Source organism: Hyaena hyaena, unplaced genomic scaffold (assembly GCF_003009895.1).
Source record: "Hyaena hyaena isolate Hyena2069 unplaced genomic scaffold, ASM300989v1 scaffold_770, whole genome shotgun sequence".
NCBI classification, from domain to species: Eukaryota; Metazoa; Chordata; class Mammalia; order Carnivora; family Hyaenidae; genus Hyaena; species Hyaena hyaena.
In genome coordinates, this window is record NW_024081405.1 from 463,278 (window position 1) to 485,426 (window position 22,149).

The 22,149-nt window shown below is 39.6% G+C and overlaps 1 protein-coding gene across 1 annotated transcript in view; it reads left to right on the forward strand.

Moving 5' to 3' along the window:
* Nucleotides 1-21,922, forward strand: part of ARMH4 (armadillo like helical domain containing 4) — a 41,833-nt gene extending 19,911 nt beyond the window's left edge. Inside the window, exons 5-7 of the mRNA XM_039218666.1 lie at nt 21,212-21,228; nt 21,373-21,469; nt 21,915-21,922. Coding sequence (XP_039074597.1) covers nt 21,212-21,228; nt 21,373-21,469; nt 21,915-21,922 — 122 coding nt within the window. The remainder of the gene's footprint in view (nt 1-21,211; nt 21,229-21,372; nt 21,470-21,914) is intronic.
* Nucleotides 21,923-22,149: the final 227 nt, after the last annotated feature.

Genomic DNA, 22,149 nt, shown 5'->3' on the forward strand with positions numbered 1-22,149 from the left:
ATTATCCATGAGTTTGATGCAGTAAAGACATAGGATCTGCTATTATCTAATATTTTGTCTGCTGGATAGCAGGGAAGGTAGTTCATCCAGGTTTGCTGCCGACTCTCTCAGACTTTTTCAGGGTAATGCTCACAGTTTTCTGGCAGGGAAACATGACATTTTAGTAGCATGGAGAGCTCCATAGTAGAATGCTGGTTTAAGAAATGGATCAAAGCAAGCTCAGAGGCTGATAGCTCTTGCACTCCACATTGAGATAAAAACCGTATGACTTTGAGATTAATCTCATATTAGCTGTCTGCTCTCCTTGGCGCCATCTGGAAAAAGCAGGTTTCCCCAAATTAACCTGCGTTAGAGATGACAGCTTTACCCGGCAGGGCTCATTAAATCAGAGGAAAAAAAATATATTTGTGAGTAATCCATACTTGTGAAACTGCAATAATTTTCTAAATTTAGTAGATGATGGCAGTTGCGTTGAAATATGTGAGAATTTTCTTGACTTGCCTAAGATGTCCTGGAGTTTTAGTGCTTTTCTTCCCCACAGTTCAGTTCCAGCTTCTTTTTGAGAATGTATTTTGTCAGTTTTTGATCTAAATTACTATCCTCATCAAGGCTTAGGGAATACATTTTTAGTTTAAAAGTATTCTTTCAGCTACATTGTTGGGCTTAAGATAGGGTTTTGAATGAGCACACCTTTTCTTCTAGATCCCAGGAAGTACACAATTTATGTTTAACTAGTGTACATTAATAACATCACAATTAGTTTTATTTTGGTACTTCTACTTCTCTGGAAGCTGAAGTGACTACACCTATTTAAACAGATAAACCTACTAGATTTCTGTATGTATTGGCCTCCAGTTACAATGCATGTTTCTTCACCATGTGCTTGAGACCTTTGGGTGAAGGATTTGAATTCTATCATAGGATTATACCCAGAGGGAGATAATTTATTCTTACCTAGAGCAGTGGGTTGTGTGCTATATCAAGTTACCTATCTTTCAAGTTTTAATCTCTGTGTTGACAAATGACCTACAATTTTCCAGTTTAGAGATGTGTGTTTATTGATTATATTATTCAACTTTTTATATGTTATTAGTATCTTCTTTCCCACTAGAGGACAAAAGCATTTCTCCAGAGAGTAGAGTATTTTTCTCAGTGGGATATGGGCAAGACTTGCCGTTATTAGATACCAGACACCCAAGGAGCAAGGACCTTTGTGGAAATTTCTGGATGTTTATCCTTTAAGGGATAAGTAGTGGCTCAGACGAACCTCAGATTGTATCTACTTGGCACTCTGTCTTTGTTTCCTCCTTTACGGCTCTACAGCATAATCACTGACCGTATTAGTTTTCTAGGGCTACCATAACAAAATACCACTAACTAGATGGCTTAAAGCAACAAAAATTTATTCTCTTGTAGTTTTGGAGCCTGGAAGTCTGAAATCAAGGTGTAGGCAGGGTCATGCTCCTTCCAGTGCCTCTGGGTGGGTAATTAGTCCTTGCTTTTTCTAGTTTCTGATGAGGTGTTCCTTGGCTTATGGCAACATAATTGCAATGCCTGCCTCCATCTTCACCTGACTGTTATCCCTCAGTGTGACTCTGTGCCTGAATTTCCCTCATCTTACAAGGACACCAGCCATTGGATTAGGATTCACTCCAGTAGCTTCATCTTATGTTGATTGTATCTGCCAATACCCTCTTTCAGGTCACATTCACAAGTGTGGCAGGTTATATATATATACAGGTCACATTCACTATATATATATATACATATATGTATATGTATATGTATATGTATATGTATATATATGTACGTATATGTATATATGTATATATATAGGAATGCAGTTCAGCACATGTGAGGGGTCGGTTTCTGAGAAGTTCACCAGTAGGCTCTGAAGGCAGACATGCTCTGTCTCTGTAATACCCACTTGAGAGATGTGCTTTGGGAGAGTGGGAGAAGTTGCGATGTGTTTTACATTTCTCAGTCTCAGAAGAAACTGCCTCTATAAGTGCATACTACTTGGTGCCTATTTCAGTAGGTCTTTTACCTTGTCAGCAAAAATAGTTTAAGTTTTGAAGGGATAATGGTTTATCTGTCACCTTGCCTGACACGTTTTGCTTCCTTTTTATTATTATTATTATTATTATTATTTAGGGGATCAATGTTTTCAGGATGATAAAAAATGCATTATACTTATCTCAGGCATAACTGCACTAGAGCTGCAGTCATCATTTTTGAAATAAATGTGACAAAAGTGTTCCAATTTCTTATTCAAAATAGCATAATGGCAAGTTAGTTGCATATATATAACTACATAAATGAATTTTTGGACATGATCTCTGTAGAGTTTGACATCCTTTTGTTGTTGAATATTAATGTCTTTCTCTGCTCCAAAATGGAAAGTTAACAATTTCTGATTACTTATGAAAATTTCCTTGGAATTTTTTTAATCTTTAGAATATTTTAGAATATTTTAACCCTAATATTTTAACCCTAAGATCAAATGAACTAGGTCTTTCAATATATCTTACCTAGAGTAGTTCTGCTTTCGGTATTTTAGAAATCCAACAGAGGATATCTATTTATTCTGAATAAATCAGACTTATTTTAACCTTTCTTGTATTCCCACATAAAATGGAAATTTATCTGTGCTGTAAAATTTTAACAATAATTCTGTAGGGTGGAAGGTTATTGCTTTAACAATCCAGTATTCAGCAAAAAATCAATTGTAGGTTTATATGTACCAAGTACTAGGTTTCTAAGTACATGTAGGAGGTAAAAGTACAAAAACAAAGGTCTCTTAGATCTTGTGATTAGGTTTTGGTAATCCTTCCTCACCCTTCCCACCCCCAGACTTCTCCCTTAATGTTTGGAAGTCAGTAGTTGAGCCTTCCAGCTAGTGGTAAATGAGAAACTATTTGGTGCTCACCATGGTGCTGACCAGACAGACTTGGAACATGATGAATTAGCTTAGATTCTCCCCATGATGACTCTAGGGTAGCTTATTGCTCTTCTGCAAGAGAAGAAGAAATACCAGTGTCTCTGGGCAGGTAAAGGTGAATTTTTGATCTAACTGATCCTATTTAATGTCTTTCTATAGGCATAATAGACTGAGTGTTGGGGCTATATAATTCAGTGCCATTAAACAGTTCCCATTTCCTCATGTTTCCAAAGGCCCATTTATTATCAGCTTCATGGAACAAACTCACAGTAATTGACTTGGTGGAGAATTACCTGTTTTGTAAAACTTATAATGTATGTTATACATTTTTAATTTTTAGTAGCAACAGGAAAGTCCTATTTAACCTTTTTTTTAACATCTTGATTTTTAAAAAATAAGGCCAAATATATCATTTAACTTTAATTTTTTTCTTTTCTGAGTTTTCCCCCTTGTTTTTGGAAGACTGTTTTGGCCACCCTTATATTTAGATTTTTAAAAAACTGCATTTTTGCCATCTTTTCCCAGTCAGGCAGCACACATAGGGCAGAAAGCTTTCACTATTATGTCATTTGTTGCTTGATCTATTTTGGTGACATCCATTTTCCTGCCTTTGTGAGTGTGTGTGTGTGTATTTAATTTCATGGTTATTTTCCACACTCTTCTGAGAGCATTTCCATTATATATTTGCAGCACCTTCTAATTTCCTCTGCTGAAGAGATAGTGGTGTTATCTCTCCTTTCTTATTCAGAGTTGTCAGTTCTGTCTCTGTCCTAGGATTCTCTCTACTGATAACATAGAAATTTCAGATGCAAGTGATGTTGGAAAAGTATGCCTTCATTCAGATGAGTGAATGGTAGTTCTGGCAGTATGGAGGCTTCATAGTTGCTACTGAAGACAAGATGCTTTATTTTTTATTGGTCAGTCAGAAATGAATTGGGAAATGCGTTCTTTAAGTGGCATTATGGGAAGGTCTCAGAGCTGCTTTTCTTCACTAGCTCCATTGAGGATACTTAAAAACTCATGTAGAGAAGTGTTTGCTCTTCACTTGCACTTAATTCACAAAATCAATATTTCTGATCTTCCCAGGATGCACTCCTTTTCAGAGAGTGTTTTCCTATTATTTTCTCAATTCTCATGTAACTTTTCAACTCAGAAGGCAGCTAGAATGGATGAATGAGACAGAGTATTTAAATCTTATCTTGAGGCAATATTTATGAACCCAAGTTGATGTGATTTGCTTTTGGGTGCTGCTCAGTGGAATCTAGTAGGAAAGATCAAGCAGAGGAGTAAATTTGAACTGTTGTCTGTTACTTGTAATACTGCAGTGTGAGGTTAAGGATGATCACTCTGTGTTCAGAATGGGTACAGTTTTGACTTTTGTTCTTGGAAATGTTTTGGATTTCATTTTCATTTCGTTTTGTCATTTTCAGTAACAAAACCACTTAAATGATATGCAAATGGGGAAGATGAGGAAAAGAGTATTTGATGGAATATGCTCTTTGTTGGATTTTGATTTTTAGTGATGATTTGGTGAATTAACTGCTGGATTCTCTACCCTCCCCCCATACATATTCTGGCAAAAACAATGGGAATTTAATAAAAACCAATAGTTTTATAACTATTAACATAAGCACAGGAAACATCTAATACTATTGCCATGTATGTTGGGGAAGGATGAGCTTTTTTTTTTTTTATCTTGTTTTTATATGTGTATCATTTTCACATATATGACATGGCAGATTACAAAACACAGAATTGCTGGTGGTTTCAGTTATTGATTGCCTCTTATAGTAAGCCACTTTGTTGTCTTGTCCTTAAGTCATCATACTTTCTCTGACATTTATTATAGATATCTGTTCTTAAGTACCAGGATGTTGTTTAGGATAGTACAGTAAATTACTTGGCACTCAGCATGGTCATCCCATGTGTGCTACTACCAATGCTCACATAGCCAGTGGTATTTCAGAAATATTAAAAATTTTTTAATCTTTATTTTTGAGAGAGAGAGAGAGAGAGAGAGAGAGAGAACGGGGTGGGAGAAGGAGGGGGTAGCAGAAAGAGAGGAAGACACAGAATCTGAAGCAGGCTCCAGGCTCTGAACTGTCTACACAGAGCCTGACGTGGGGCTTGAACTAACGGACTGCAAGATCATGACCTCAGCTGAAGTCGGACACTCAACCAACTGAGCCACCCAGGCACCCCTATTTTGGAAATACTTAAAATCACTATTATGATGTATTACCACAAAGTTTGGCTTACAAGTTCTGCTGTTAAAGAAAGATAGCTGACATTCACTATGTTTTCTAGTATGCTTTCTTATCATAAGACATTCATTTATTGGTATAATCACAATTAAGCAAACATCATTCTAGAGCTGACTTTTTTCCTTTTTTTTTTTTATAGCCTTTGTTGCCCAGCATTAGAAAGCAGAAAGTGAACACTACTTAGTAAAGCTCAAGCTTAGGCACACATGAAATTTTACATCACGGCTTGGAAGATTTAGCCCTGTATTCAGAGGTTTTGTTCACTCATTTACATGCACATTTAGCAAGTATTTATTTGGTGATTCAGATAATAAAAAGAAGAAATGGGAGTAGATCTTACATAAATGTTAGCAGAAGAGTTAAGACAGATACATAAATAACAGAAATAAAAGGGTGGGAGAGTATCATACCAAAAATTACAGAAAAAAAGGACTTTGAGAATTAGGAATGAGAGCTTAGCCCCAGGTTAGAGAAATAAGGAATTGATGTTTATGCTTGTGAGTCTTGTGTGTGTATGTGCATGGAATATTTGTGTGTATAGATTTGCATATGTATATAGACATATACACACATATACATATATATATATACACACTCATTGTTCTATTGATATTTATAAAAAATAAGTGATGACAAACCCAAAAATATAGAAAACATTCTAAAGGGTGGTGACTAGATAACCACATACACCACATGAGCAATCAGGTTTATAGACATGGAATCAAGCATAGTTTTCTATAATTTAGCTTATTGGTTTGATGAATTATTTCTTTTTTAAAAAATATTTATTTATTTTATGGGGCGCCTGGGTGGCTTAGTCGGTTAAGCGTCCGACTTTCGCTTGGGTCATGATCTCGCGGTTCGTGGGTTCGAGCCCCGCGTCGGGCTCTGTGCTGACTGCCAGCTCAGAGCCTGGAGCCTATTTCAGAGCCTGTATCTCCCTCTCTCTCTGACCCCCCCCCCCCCCCCCCCCGCTCATGCTGTCTCTCTCTCTCTCTTCCCTAGAAATAAATAAAAATATTTAAAAAAAAATATTTATTTATTTTAAAGAGAGAGAGACAGAGAGCAAGCCAGGGAGGGGCAGAGAGAGAGGGATACACAGAATCTGAAGCAGGCTCCAGGCTCTGAGCTGTCAGCACAGAGCCCGACACAGGGCTCAAACCCATGGACTCTGAGATCATGACCTGAGCTTAAGTCAAACACTTAACTGCCTGAGCCACCAAGGTGCCCCTTGATGAATTATTTCTTAAGGATAGTTTTTTTTTCATCTTTTCTGGGTTTTTTCTTTTATAGTTTATTGTCAAGTTGGTTTCTATATAACACCAGTGTTCATTCCAAGTGCCCTCCTCCATGCTCATCTCCCCCCCCCTCCCCCATCAGCCCGTAGTTTGTTCTCAGCATTTAAGAGTTTCTCATGGTTTGCCTCCCTTCCTCTTCCCAACTATTTTTCCCCTTCCTCTCCCCCATGGTCCTCTGTTAAGTTTCTTCTGTTCTACTTATGAATGCAAACATATGGTATCTGTCCTTCTCTGCCTGACTTATTTCACTCAGCATTAACACCCTCAAGTTCCATCCATGTTGCTACAAATGGCCAGATTTCATTCTTTCTCATTGTCAGGTAGTATTCCATTGTATAGATAAACCACGTCTTCTTGATTCATTCATCAGTTGATGGACATTTAGGCTCTTTCCATGATTTGGCTATTGTTGAAAGTGCTGCTATAAACATTGGGGTACATGTGCTCCTATGCATCAGCATTTCTGTATCCCTTGTTCCGATCTCTAGCAGTGCTATTGCTGGGTCATAGGGGAGTTCTATTGTTAATTTTTTGAAGAACCTCCACACTGTTTTCCAGAGCAGCTGTGCCAGTTTACATTCCCACCAACAGTGTAGGAGGGTGCTTGTTTCTCCACATCCTTGGCAGGATCTATACAGTCTCCTGATTTGTTCATTTTAGCCACTCTGACTGATGTGGGGTGGTATCTCAGTGTGATTTTGATTTGTATTTCCCTAATGATAAGTGACGCTGAGCATCGTTTCATGTGTCTGTTGGCCATCAGGATGTCCTCTTTGGAGAAGTGTCTGTTCATGTCTTCTGCCCATTTCTTCACTGGATTATTTGTTTTTCGGGTGTGGAGTTTGGTGACTTCCTTATAGATTTTGGATACTAGCCGTCTTAAGGATAGTTTTTAATAACAGAAGCAACAACTGCTTTTCAATGAAGAAGAGGCAACCAGATACTCAGTCTCGGACTAATACTTGATTTATAAGAAACTGTACTGTGTCTCTCTTGAGGAGGATGTTCAGAATCCCAGGCAGAAGGATCGGTTCTGAGTGATTCATCTGGGCTCATACTCCAGAGTTGAGAATCCTTGTGAGGACTGGTCCAAACAGGGCTTTCCACATGTGGTGGTTTTGTGCAGTTCTTGAAGCAAATATGTAGCTTATAACCACATAATAGACTATGGAGATTTCAAAGGCGTTTCAGATGTTTGCAGAAAATTAAGGCATTTTTTAAAGGCATGAGTTTTCAATATGAGGCTAGACATAGCTCTCCTTTTACTGGTGTAAATAAGATAATTTTGTTGCATGAGAGTACAAGCAATCACAAACCTTAACAATGTATAAAATAATGTAAGCATATTATCAACTACACTTTATCAGGCTGTATTCACAACCATGAAGTTGTTCTGGCACCAGACTACCTCTTATCACTTAAGTGTATACATAACTCCAAAGGAACATATTAGAATAAAAATATAATGCACCAATTTGAATGGCCTTACAAGATTTTAAGAATGTTCACTTGGCAACATTGCATTTGTCTTGAAAGATTTACGTTGATTCTGTCTACATTAACCAATGCCTTTTCTTCTTCAGCCATAGTGCCTCCTTCTACATTGTTTGGTATCTCCAAACAAAATAGTGTATGGAAATTTCTTCTCTAAAAAATGTGTAAAGAATCACCAATGTTTTTTAAAATTTATTTTTAATTAAAAAAATTTTAATGTTTATTTTTGAAAGAGAGAGAGAGAAAGAATGAGAGTGGGGCAGGGGCAGAGAGAGACACATACAAACACACAGAATCTGAGGTCCAGAGCCTGGCACGGGGCTCGAGCACATGAACTGTGAGATCATGACCTGAGCCAAAGTCAGACACTTAGCCAACTGAGCCATGCAGGTGCCCCAGATCTCCTATGTTTTAATATGAGAAGGAGATTCTCCAGGTTGGCAGAGGGTCTGATTCTGCTCCCTTGATTTTCTCAAGGTATCTGCATCATGTTCTCTGAGAGGTCCTATTTCCTATTAAAACTCTAGCTCGAGGATAAATGAAAACCTCTCACTTGTTCCAATTGAAATTAGTAGAAATTTTAAAAGACTTGGCTCAAACCTAAAGAAATGCAAAGCAAATAAACCAAGAAAATAAAAGAAACACAAAGTGAATTAGGCTAATAAGGTACAAATTTCTCTCTGATCTTACCTTAGCTAATAAGCTCCCAGGACTCCCAGGCCCTGACCCATTCCACACGCTAAGAAGGTTTTTTATATTCTATACCCAAAGTATTAGAATAATTTCCAAAGCACCTTGCTTTCTGGGTACTCAGCTCTTGGCTTGTTTCCTATACAGAGGGTAGCTTCTTTTTTTTGTCTGCCCCCACACGGAAGAGCCAAGGCTGAGATGTAAATTTCCTCGAGGGCCCACCACCAAGTAGGGAATCCCCAATCCCACATCCCTATTATCTGTCTTGCTTTACAGGTTGAAGGACACACTTTCAATCCCTGGGCAAATGACAACCAGACAACTGTCATGATTGACATCAACCCACCCTCATGAGGACAGTCCATCTCTGTTAAAAGCATGGTATGATTTATGTCTAGGCAGTGCAAGACTGTTCTCACCATACAAAAAATATAGCTGTATGATAATAGGCCCACTCTACCACATTTTGTAATAAATAATAGTGCTTTGCTACTCTATAAACAGAATGCTATGAAGTTAAAGTTAATAGAGGACAGGAAGAAGAAATAGAAACAGTTCAGCTCAAGCTCATCTTCCTTTATGGGCCTCTCAGACCACTTGGCCTACATGGAAGAGCAGTATAGACCACTGGAAAATAGCTCTGGTTCTGATCTTACATGGACATACCTATGTTTAAGTCTTGGCTCCATGATGACTAAGCATTGTGATATCAACCAAATTGTTTCATTTCTTTAGACTTCAGTTTTCCTATCTGTGTATAGGAGGGCTATTGATGTTTCTATCTCTTACTGTAAGAATAAAAAGAGATCTTGCATGTAGTAAATACTTACTTGACCTGGAGTAAATGCATAATAAATATGACTGTTTTATATCATTTATCAATTAAAATTACATACCACTTATCATGCACAACTATGTATTAATTGTTACAATGAGATATTCACATCCTCTCCATGCAGCCATGGGCCAGCGGCCAGGTGGACCATGTAAGTAAGCAAAGAGGAAGGCGTTTAAGACAGCAGGGAGTATTGAGTGTGGTGTGGTAGAGAGCTCATACTCCCTCTGATCCAGACAGATCTTGTTTGTATTGTTGCCAAGAGGAGTGTGTGAGCTCAGTGATGCCAGATCTTGGATGTTTTTTAAGATAAGCTGAAAATTTGATTTTTATGTGAAATATTCTGATTTTTAAAGTGTTAGCAATCAATTCACATGTTTACCTATCCCATTTCATTTTTATTAGTATGCACACCCCACAAGAGTCTTTCTTCCTCATTGATCATCAGTTTGTGCTCTTAGAGGAGTTCTCCAGACCTCCTTAAGGGCAGGTGGACAGGGACCCATCCTTCTTCCACATTGGCCTGTAGGTACCAGGCATTAGGTAAATGATGACTGATGGAATGTATGGTCTAAGGAACATTATCTTGTTTAATTGATGTGCTTGCTACTCGACTTGTCCTGCTTGTTGTTGTTATCATTTTTTCTTTCTTTCTTTCTTTCTTTTTTTTTTTTTTGATGTTTATTTTCTTTTTTTTGAGAGACAGAGAAACAGGGCATGAGTGGGGGAGGGGCAGAGAGAGGAAGACACAGAATCCAAAGCAGGCTCCAGGCTCTGAGCTGTCATGACAGCACAGAGCCTGACATGGGGCTCAAACTCATGGACCGCCAGATCATGACCTGAGCTGAAGTCAGACACTCAAGTGACTGAGCCACCCAGGAGCCCCATGTTGTTATTATTTTAAATCCAGGGCTTATTTTGGGTCGGAAGCTGCACATTTTTTTATGTGAACAAAGTTGTATTCTGCTAGAAATTCAGTGGGAATTTGTTTAGATTTCTTGCATCCCATTGTGGGGTTGAACATTATTTCATTTCCTTTCATTGGAATGCGTACCAACATCTGCACTCAGGCAGGTAAGAGGGAATTCAATAAACTTAAATGATTCTTTAAATCTACTTTGGGAAGCCAGAGCTAGAATATTCCAGTTCTTAAGTCCTCTGGGGTTCATGTCATTAGTAAGCTTAATAATATAAATATTATATGTATATATATATATATATATATTCTATATATCCGGTATTACATGATAAAATATAAAAGCAGTTATTTGGCAGGAATATTTAAGATTTTACAAATATAATGGAATCCTATAAATTTTGAGTCATCTTAACATTGTGAGCTGCTGAATTTGATAGATATTATTTCTGAAGCTCCTGGGGTTCTTCAACCCCTTGCGATACCAGAGAGCCATCAGCTGGAGATTTGTTTCATATCCTCAAAGCAAGTTTAAGTTTTCCTTTTCTGGCTTTTAAGTCTTATACCCAACTTCATATCCCAGTTTAAAAAAAATCTGGACAATAAAAGCAGTGTCATCCAAAGTCTCTCTTCTACTGTGGAAACCATTTTGCTACCGTGGCTTTTGATTATATTTGTATAGAGATTGCCAGGAAAATACATGCCAACAAATGTTTCTTCTTTTAGAAATATCTCACTGGGATGTGTCCGAATCACTCCCTTTAAGGGGCAAGCAGGAGAAAGACTAATACGTACTCAGCATCCACCCAGCCAAGCCACCCAGTTTTTTTCCCCTGGTATTCTTTCTCTTCTTCCTGTGCTCTAATTTGTTTACCTTAGGATTAATGTTAAACCTTGTAAAGGAAAGAAAAGGTCCACTAAAAAGAGAAGTGTGACACTTAAAACAAAAGACAATGACTCAAATTGATGCTTGCTATTTCAGAGAGGCAGAAAGTGCAGGCAAGAGCCTTTTCTTCCTGTAAATCAAGGAGAGGCCGTGTAGGTTGGGTGCAAGTGTCACTGCTGGGGTTCTTCCTCCATCTACTATTGGGATGATGTGTTCTCAACCAAGGTTCCCTTTGGCTCATTAGTAACACTCTAGGGATGCTAGTTACACCTCTAGCTTCTGGAAATCAAAAAATGTCTAAACTGTGATAAAGATGGAATGAGAGACATTTGAAGACCTTGGTGAGAGCTGCCTATTAAATTAATGGTGACCAACTTTGTAGCAGAGTCAGATCACTCAGGCTGAGATCATGGGGCGACTTTTCTCCCATATGTCCTATTTGATTTTGTTGGGAGTTAACTCATGGTTCTGGTCCCGAACAAAATTAAAACTCTTGGTTGCAGTAACCTTAGGCAGAAATGTTTGCAACAAATCAAACAGGCCTGACATAGAGAGTCAAAAATTCTGGGTTTAATAAAGCCATTTGAGACTCTGCTATGATATTTAAGCATGTAAGGCAGTTTTAACACTAGCTATGTAGGCTTTAAGGAAAACAAAGCTGCTTTATCAAGCTTGCTTTCTCTTGAGCCAACAGTGTAAGCTTGGGCGATAAAGCCTGCAAAGCATTTTGAGTCCCTCGGAAGAAAAGCCCCGTGTAAGATCGAAGGATTGTTATGGGTTATAAAACAGCTGTAAAGAGATTCTGTCAAAGAGTGGCCAGACAGATGAAATTGGCTTAGAGAGGATACTGTCTAGACAGATTTTTTTTTTTCCCCTCTCTGTCACTTGCAACAGGGCATTTCTCTGTTGAAGTTGTGGACACACTACTTAATATCACTGAGCATCTCTTAGCCATGTGGCACTCACCTGACATCTCTGTTTAATGTTTTACAGCTTTCCTTTTACAGTTTCAATTCGCCTCAAGCCCAACAATGAGAAATTAACCAGGTCTGCACCCCTGTTGGATGCTGAGCTGTCTAGTATCCAAGCACCTATGTTCGTTCTTTTTGGCTGACACCTAAGTCAGTTTTTCACTGTTGTTAGGTGTCACAATTTTTGACAGTGGACATACCAGCAAGTGACTGATCTTAGTAAGAAGACTATGGAAAAATCCATTAGCTACAGGGCAAGGAACCTCAGTCAATGCCTGACGGTGCATCTTGAATTCAGTGGGAGACCCTGAGCAGATGCTGGTTCAGCGAGAGTGGAAGGGAATTTACGTAATGTGGGTCACGTGCTTGGGAGTTGGGAACTGTGAGAAGTGGTGGGAGGATTTTGTCTGTCGCTATATGTGGTTATTCAGAAGCTGTCATTACTGCCCCCTTGATTGCTGTTAGCGTCACTGCGATTGTTCGGTATTATGGAGTAATCGATGTGAAGTCAGCCTGGGATTAAGGAAGCGCCAGTTGCCAAGATGCACTTTCCGTTCTCGGGCTGAACTCAGTGAACCTTCCCTACCCGGACTGCAGTGTTTTCTCAGGGATTCTCAGGGCAAACAGAACTTTAAGTCTTTGATCACTGTTACCGGGTATCTGTTACATATGGTAAACTGAGAACAGTTGCTTCTTTTTAGAGGTTCATGTGTTTTTTTTTTTTCTGTGTCATTTTGATAGGAATAATTGTATGCATGCATTTACATGGACTCACATGCTTATTTAGGATTCAAATAAACGAAAATGAAATTTGGGGTTTAACAAAATTGCAAAATTCAGAAAACATTACCCTATAACCTTTAAATTCAACCCGATAGGGTTATTTGAATGAGTTCTTCCTTTAGATTTCCTTCTTTGGATCAAGGATCCTGTTATTATGTTTGGCACAGTTTTATTTGCTGAACATTTATTTCATGTCATTGCCCTTTGTGTTCAGAGGTGTTCGTGACATCATTGTTGTTCTTGGGTGTAACTAGTTGAAAGACTGGCTGAAATACAGGTGACTCTCTCTTTAGTTTTTATGAATGGAAAATGAATGCATAAACTCTGGTTTGCTTTGCACCTGTTCTTATATGTTGCATTTATGTTCCCTGCAAGATTATTTAGAGGAATGTGTTACTGTTTATTAATTGTTACTCTGTGTATCTTTAGATCTAGGCAGTTGTTAAAAACCTGGATGGAACTCATTGTTTATGTATTCATTCATCTGTCTATCCATTCAACAAATACTTCTTGAGCAGGACCGATTGCCAAGCACTGTGCTCCTCATTGGTGATACAACAGAGGACAAGGCTATCCTTCCTTTATCTGGTAGTTTTCCGCCTTTCTGCATCAAACTGCAATAAAATACATTATTTTGGTAATATTAGGAAAGATGATCATACCTTTCTTTTTACCTGATCTAGAGTAGTCAGTGTTCCATGGGAAATTGTAGCAGGGTCCCGGTGACATACTACTAAAAGGGTTTAACAGCTACAGAAATGACTGTAGACTCCTACAAAATAGAACATTGTCTGGTGGACAAAGATAACTAGGAAATAAGGTTAGACTAAAAGAGAAATCTCACTCTTGTCTTCCTCCTGTCTTCTCTGCATAGTTCTGGAAACTTCCTTTTTCTAGAGCTCTCTCATCGGGCTTGCTACATAATCCCTCAAGAACTAAAAGTGACAAGTAGTAAACCCTATAAGTTCCTTTGTGTTTTGAAGGGCGGGATGAGTGGTGCAAGGAGAGGGCTCTCCTCTCTCATCCCTCACCCCAGTCAGGGTCCTTCTTGTTTTTTCCAGTAGAAGTCGTATGCTACTCAACAGTGTTTCTGGAGAGAGTATTCCTCTAAGAGAATACTCTGATTTGGAGTAAACGACTCATGTCGGGCATTTCAGGACAGGGAGGAGGGGAAGGAAGGCTCTACCATGGTGGGTGAGTGGAGGAAAGCTTAGGAGGCATGTTGACCTAAGCAACATCATTCAAATCACATTACAAATGTAGTGACCTTTTTGTTGGCCTAGACTTGCTTATGTGCATCCCTCTCTTTGAGATGTAAAAGGATGGAGTAAGATGACTTTTGAGGTCCTTTTCGTTATTTTTATAGCTCTATGCTTTATTTTGTCTGACTTTATTGAGGTATAGTTGATAACTAAAGCTATAAGATATTTAGTGTGTACAATATGGTGATTGTATGTAAAGAAATTCACACTGTCGGATTGATTAACATATCCATCACTTCACATATTTACTTTTTTTGTGTGAGGACATTTAAGTTTTACTCTCTCAGCAAATTTCAGTGATATGATATGGTGTCATCAACTGTAGTCATTGTGTTATACACTAAACCTTTAGAAGTTATTCATCTTATAGCTGAATGTTTGTACCTTTTTACCAATCTTACCCTGTTTTCTTTACACTCTAGCCCCTGGCAACTACTTTTCTACTTTCTGTTTTTGTCAGTTAGACTTTTAAAAAAAATTTAGATTCTATCTGTAAGTGATATCATGTAGCATTTGTCTTTCTCTGTTTGATTTATTTAAAAAAATCTTAAAAACATTTCTTTATTGGGGGGGAGGGGCAGAGATAGAGGGAGACACAGAATCCAAAGCAGGCTCCAGGCTCTGAGCTGTCAGCACAGAGCCTGATGTGGGGCTCAAACTCATGAGCCACGAGATCATGACCTGAGCTGAAGTTGGATATGCAACTGACTGAACCACCCAGGTGCCCCCTGACTTATTTCATTCAGCATAATACCCTTCAGTTTCATCCACGTGGCAAATAACAGAATTTCCTTCTTTTTAAAGACTGAATAATATTCTGTCATATGTACATCACATCTTCTTTATCCATTTGTCTGTTAATGAACACATAAGGTGTTTCCATGCCTTGACTATTGTGAATTATGCTGCTATGAACACAGGAGTACAGATATCTCTTTGGGATAATGATTTTGTTTCCTTTGGATATATACCCAGAAGTGGGATTGCTGGATCATATAGCTCTATACTTTAAGGAACAGGAATTAACTGAGCCTATTGAGGGCCAAGTAGAAGTTGTCCTTGGTTGGTGGTAGTGGTCAGTGGTTAACAGTTCAGTGATGAGAGCTGAAAACCCAGCGCTCAGAGCTCTGGTTTCGCCTTCGTGTTCCTAGGGGATTTGTTTCATGTTGTCATAATCATTCCATCAAGTACAACATTTCTAGGTTTGTGGAAAGGAAAGTTAGCTAAAAGTGATTTTATAGTGCTTTAAGAATAAAGAAATGTTCTTTCTGGCCTATGATCAATTTCTGTCTACAGGAGGAAGGTCAGCAAAGCCATCAAATAGTTTTGATGATCCTGATAATTTTCTCCAAATTCTAACGAACCCATGCTTTTTCTTTTCTTTAAAAAATGTTTTTATGTTTATTTTTGGCAGAGAGAGAGAGAGAGAGAGAGCAACAAACAGAGCGTGAACAGGGGAGGGCCAGAGAGAGAGGGAGATACATAATCTGAAGCAGGCTCCAAGCTCTGAGCTGTCAGCACAGAGCCTGACGCAAGGACCGAACTCATGAGATCATGACCTGAGCTGAAGTTGGACACTTAACTGACTGAGTCACCCAGGTGCCCCTCCATATTTTTTCTCTATCCAATTTCTTCCTCAGCTTCTCTTTAGTTAGAGTCTCTGGTCCATCTTTGTCACCCCCTCCAGCTTTCCTAGAGGTATGTTAGTTTAAGGTATACAACATGATGATTTGAAATACTTACATATTGCAAAATGGTTACCCAAGAAGATTAGTAAACATTTCCATCTCCTCACATAATTACTATTTTTTTGTGGTGATAATATTTAAGATCTACTCTCATAATAACTTTCAACTGTATAATACAGTATTTTTTTATGTTCATTTATTTTGAGAGAGAGAGAGAGAGCCTGAGCATGAGTGGGGGAGGGGAGGGGCAGAGAGTGAGGGAGAGAGAGAATCCCAAGCAGGCTCTGCACTGTCAATATAGGGCTCGATCTCATGAACGGTGAGATCATGACCTGAGCTGAAATCAAGTGTTGGATGCTTAACTGACTGAGCCACCCAGGCGCCCCTACATTATTGTGAATTGTAGTCACCATACTGTACATTAGACCCCAGAACTTATTTGTGGTATTGTTGGGAGTTGTACCCTTTGCCTGGTCCATCTTTAATTGCTCCCTTCACACACAATCAACCACCTCCCTTCCCCACCCCTCCCCCACTAAGCTGTCCTAGCAAAATTTGCTGCTGGTTAAATCTGCCTACTCTACCCCTCCACCCAGGCCTGCAGCCAAGCAACTGAACGTGGTTGGAGAAAAACACACAACCGTCTTAACATGTCTCGCTTAAAATTTATGATGCCTCATCTCAAGTGGGCCCACAGGGCTGCCTGCCAGGCCTACCACATTTCCCCGGGAATTCACTGGCCCATTTTCCCAGATGACTATTTCACACCTTAAAACCACCAACATTTTTTTTCCTTCTTAGTTTCTTATTTGACTGAGAAAATAAGAGAAACGTGAAGACAACTTTCGCGTATCCCCGCCAACGAAGCTATCCTTCTGACTGCACCTATGCCGTGGTGGAGGATGTGTGGGAGGGCCCCATGCACTGGGTCCCATCCTTTCTCAGTGACAGCACAGAAGCCAGCCTTATATCGTGCCCACTGTGCGCGAGGCTTAGCTCTCAGTACCTTCGATGTTAACTAACGTAATCTTTACCACAGCCCTGGGAAGTCGGAACCACTCCAGTTCTATGATGGGGAAGCCAAGGCACAGTAACTTGTCCAAAATCACACAGTCATGGCACATTTTGTGGCTTGAGTCCACATATGCAACCACTCTCACACACCTCACCTCCAGACATTCCCCCAGCAGCCCTCTCTCCTGAGTCGTCAATTTCCCCCAACAAACGGCTCTTACCTAGCAACTTACAAGCAAATTCTACCATCTCCTATTTTAAGAAGCTACCCTGGACCCCACATCTCCCTCCAGCTGCCCCTTTCTGTCCCTGTTCTTCTTTTCAAAAAATTTTCATTAGCTTTTTTTTTGTTATTTGTTGCATCTACTTTCTTTTTTTCTAATTTTCTTTTCAACTACTTCTGTCTGGCTTTTATCCCTACCATTCCACACAGACTACTTTTGCAAGTCACTAATCACCTCCAGTGTGTCAGAGCCAGAGGTAATGTCAGTGCCAGGGGGACATTCTAGATTTCTTACTCGGGTCCTCATTAATGTTTTATTCCTTTGGCCCCCTTGATACCACACTCGTCTTGGGTCTTCTACCTCAGTGGTCACTTCTCTGTCTCCTTTGCTGGATCCCCCCTCTGTTGGCCAACTCCTAAATGTGTGATTGCTCAGGGCTTGGTCGGGATCACTTTCCTTTTTCCCACACTCATTCTCTTGGTCATCTCAACCAGTCCCAAGCCCGTCAACATTATTTCTAAATTGACGACTCCTAGCATTCTATCTCTAGCTTTGATTCCCTAGGCTTCCAGTGTTTCCATTTGGAAGTCGTAGGCATAGCACTCACACAATTAGTTTGTCTCAGATAAAATTCTTGATTTTGCTCTTTCCCCTTCAGTTCCTAGCTTTAATAAAGTGAGATCTTCCTTCCACATTCCTTATCGTAATTATCAGCAGGGCTCTACCTTCAGATGGCCTTTACATTACATCCCAGATCTGACCATCTCTTCCCACATCCTTGTCCAAAGCACCATCATCTTATCCCCTGGGTTTTGAGATAGCCTCCTAATGGGTCTCTTTGCTTTGTCTCTTGCTCTGATATAGCCTGTTTTGCACCCTGCAGTCAGTCATTCCTTATAAATATATGTCAGGTCTGGCCCCTGCCTACCCCTCTCACCTCATTTCCTGTCCCTTCCTGAACACGGGGCCCAGTCTTTGTCATTCTTTGAACACAGCACACATCTGCCCCAAGGCTTTTAGTTTTTGCTGTTCCTTCTGTTCCCTGTAGATATTGACCTAAATTAAAAAGAGTATTCATTATTTCGGTAAAATCTCTGTTCAAAGTTTTCCTTATCCAAAAAGCTTTCCTGATCTCCCCATCCAAAAAAGCAGGGGCTGGCATTTTCCAACTTCTTTTCAGTGTTTTGAAAATGTTTATTTATTTATTTTTGAGAGAGAGAGAGAGAGAGAGAGCGCAAGGGACAGAGAGAGAAAGGGGGACAGAGAATACCAAGCAGGCTCCTCACTGTCAATGCAGAGCTTGACATGGGGCTCAAACTCACAAACCACGAGATCATGACCTGAGCCAAAATCAAGGGTCAGACGCTCAACTGATTGTACCACCCAGGCGCTCCTTCTTTCCAATTTTCATCAAAGTATCTTGTGTTATGTATTCATTTGCTGTGTCTCCTTGAGTGGCATATCAGCTCCTTGAAGGCAGAGACATTATTACTTTATTCTGAGTGCCTGGAAATAGGTGCTTGATAAATAGTTATTCAATTTTTGGAATAGTGAGAGGTATTAAGTCCTGCAAAGGTAAGGGATATATAAGAATGAAAAAGATTAGATGTGATATTTTTTAAATGTTAAAAAACAATCCCTGTAAATGATAGATGAAACAGAATGTGCGTGGAGAAAATTGTCTAGAAGCAGAAAAAGAGAGTCTCAGAATTCATGGGTGGTCCTAATCCTCTTCCCTTCTCCACCATCCCGGGAGCGTCCCCTGTTGCATAACTGCCATGTTGAGAGCAAAGGGCAGAGATCAAGGAAAAGACCTTCAGTGAAGTTTCAGGGACTTCAAGGGTGCATCCATGGTGAGGGTGGGCTCAGAGTATTCCTACCAAGTTAAAATTGGTGAAACAAAGCAAAATTAGGGATCTTATGTGTCCTAAACCTACTCCTCTTGAAGCATTGAATGTGGCAAATTGTGAATTTAAATCTTAATGAAGAAGGGAATGACAATGATTTTTTTTCACCTGTTGCTTTTCTGAGTGTCTTTGATCAATACCTATTTCCTAATCTCCTTTATAACTGGACTGAGAATATTGGTGTAATTTTTCCCAGTTCCTTGGGTCACTCCTCCAACAGGAGCCAGGAGTGGATATATGTATGTCTCACTTAACATGTTGTGAATTCTACTCACTGCAGTGGAAGATGAGTAGAAGGACAATTGTGCCAAAATAATGGATTCTTTTGTTTAGTATTATAAGATATAAAAGGATTGGGATACTCCCTTTAAATTCTGTTAGTATTTTAGTGTACTGTCTAATGGGCAAATCCTTTTTTATTTATGGGAGCATAGTTGACACACAATGTTACATTAGTTTTAGGTGTACAACATAGTAATTCGACAAGTTTATATGTTGTGCCAAGTTCACCACAAGTGTAGCTACCACCTGTTACCACACTATGCCATTACATACCATTGACTGTCTTTCTTCTGCTGAAACTTTTATCCCCATGATTTATTCATTCCTTGACTGGAAGCCCTTCACCCCTTTTGTCCATCTCCCATCTTTTTTCCTTCTGGCAACCATCAGTTTGTAGGCAGTATTTATGGGTCTGTTTCCACTTTGTTTATTCATTTGTTTTAGTTTTTAGATTCCACACATAAGTGCAATCATACAGTATTTGTCTTTCTCTGTCTGACTTATTTCATTTAGCATAACATCCCGTGGATCCATCCATGTTATTGCAAATGGCAAGATCTCATTCGTTTTTATGACTAATATTCCATGGTGTGTGTGTGTGTGTGTGTGTGTGTGTACACACCCCACATCTTCTTTATCCATTCATCTATCCATGGATAAGTTGGGTTGCTTCCATATCTTGGCTATTGTAAATAATGCTGCAGTAAATGTAAGGGTACATAAATCTTTTTGAATTAGTGTCTTTGTTTTCTTTGGGTAAATACCCATAGATCATATGGGATTTATATTTTTAATTTTTTGAGGAATCTACATACTGTTTTCTATGGTGGCTGTACCAATATGCATTCCCACCAGCAGTGCACAAGTGTTCTTTTTTCTTCACATCTTCAACAACATTTTTATTTGTTGTCTTTTTGATTCTCACCATTCTGACAGGTGTAAGGTGATATCTCATTGTGCTTTTTATTTGCACTTCCCTGATGGCGAGTGATGTTGAGCATCTTTTCATGTGTCTGCTGGCCATCTGGATATCTTGTTTGGAAAAATGTCTATTCAGGTTTTCTGCCAATTTTTTTTAACTGGGTTATTTGTCTTTTTTGGTGCTGAGTTGTATAAATTTTTATATATTTTAGATATTAACCTAATGGGGGACTCTTTAATGACCTCCAGAAAACAGGGAAGGCATATTCCTACCTTTGTAAATATAAATATGACCAATAAAAATTTATATTACCTGAACTTTGACCACAAATAAACATGCTGCATAACAGTGACCTGACAGAGCTGTGATTGTGAAAGTTTAAAACATAGGTATACGGTGAGCACATAATCCTGCAGGGCTCACATCACCCAACTTTGGCTCTAAAATTTGTTTTATTATAATTATTAATTATTATTATTTTTACTTATTAATATATTCTTTAGAAAGAAAATGTGCAATCTGGGGAGGGGAGGGAAAAGAGAAGGAGGGAAGGGGGAGAGAGAGAGAGAGAGAGAGAGAGAGAGAAGGAGAATCTTAAACAGGTTCTATGCTCAGCATGGAGCCCAACAACGACGCTTGATCCCACAACCGTGAGATCATGACCTGAACTGAATTCAAGAGTCAGAGGCTTAACTGACTGAGCCACCCAGGTGCCCCTAAAATTTGTTTTAAAAGGTCAAGTGTAATTATTTTGTAATGTTTGGGTCATTTCAAAAGATTCATATGTAGGCACTTACTGTATTCCTTATTTCTTGTCAATTTCTTTTCTTCTAGAGGGAGAAGAAGATGAGGAGGAGGAGGATGAGGAGGAGGAAGATGAAGAAGAGGAGGAGGAGGAGGAGGATGAAGAAGATAAAGATGCAGAGCCCCTGGATGAGAGCTTGGATGGTGATGCTGAGTTGCCAGGCTTTACTCTCCCTGGCGTCACGTCTCAGGATCCCGGTTTAGAACAAGGAAACCTGGGCCCTGTGGAGGGAGCCACCTACCAGGTGCCAGATGCCATCGAGTGGGAACAGCGGACTCAGGGCCTGGGTAAGAGGCATGCGTGTTTTCCTTTTCCTCCTCCCTGTCCTCCTTTTTCTAAGGTGGCAGCTTTCTTGGCATCGATTACGGGGCAAAATGGATTTTCTGGTTCTGTTTATGGGTGGTTCATTTCAGAAAAGTTATCAGGTTTTTTTTTTTTTTTCTATGTTTATATTTAGTGCTCTTAAATAGCCAGGCTCCAAACAGTCTCCACAAAGAGCACAGTCACCTAATTTTTGGAGGGAGTTCCATCTTTCCTTCCCAGCTGGAAGGCAGCTTTAGGTTTCGGGAGGACTTCCAAGTGGGGAGGAGACGTGAGTAACCAGCGTGCTGAACGAGCAGCGTGAATGGTCTGAAGTCAGAAAACAAATCCGTGGGGTTGCCTTCTGTCTCTAGCCGAAATTCCTCCCCCACTTCTGCGTGAGCTTTTCACGGGCCTGTCGCTTTTCTGTAGTCTTATGACCACATTCCATTGTCAGTCTCAGTTCAGCTGCCCAGACACTGTCTCTTGCCCATGGCCCAAATCAGCATCGAGAGGCTCCGTGGATGCAGGCTCACTTCCCCCTGATACTCTTCCTGGCCTGCAGGGAAGCTCACCTGTCTGTCTCCTCTTGGCTTTTTCTGGAGAGATGCTATAAGCTCTGGGTGATTGCTTGAGGCCTTACTCTCTTGACTTGAGGTAAGGTGAC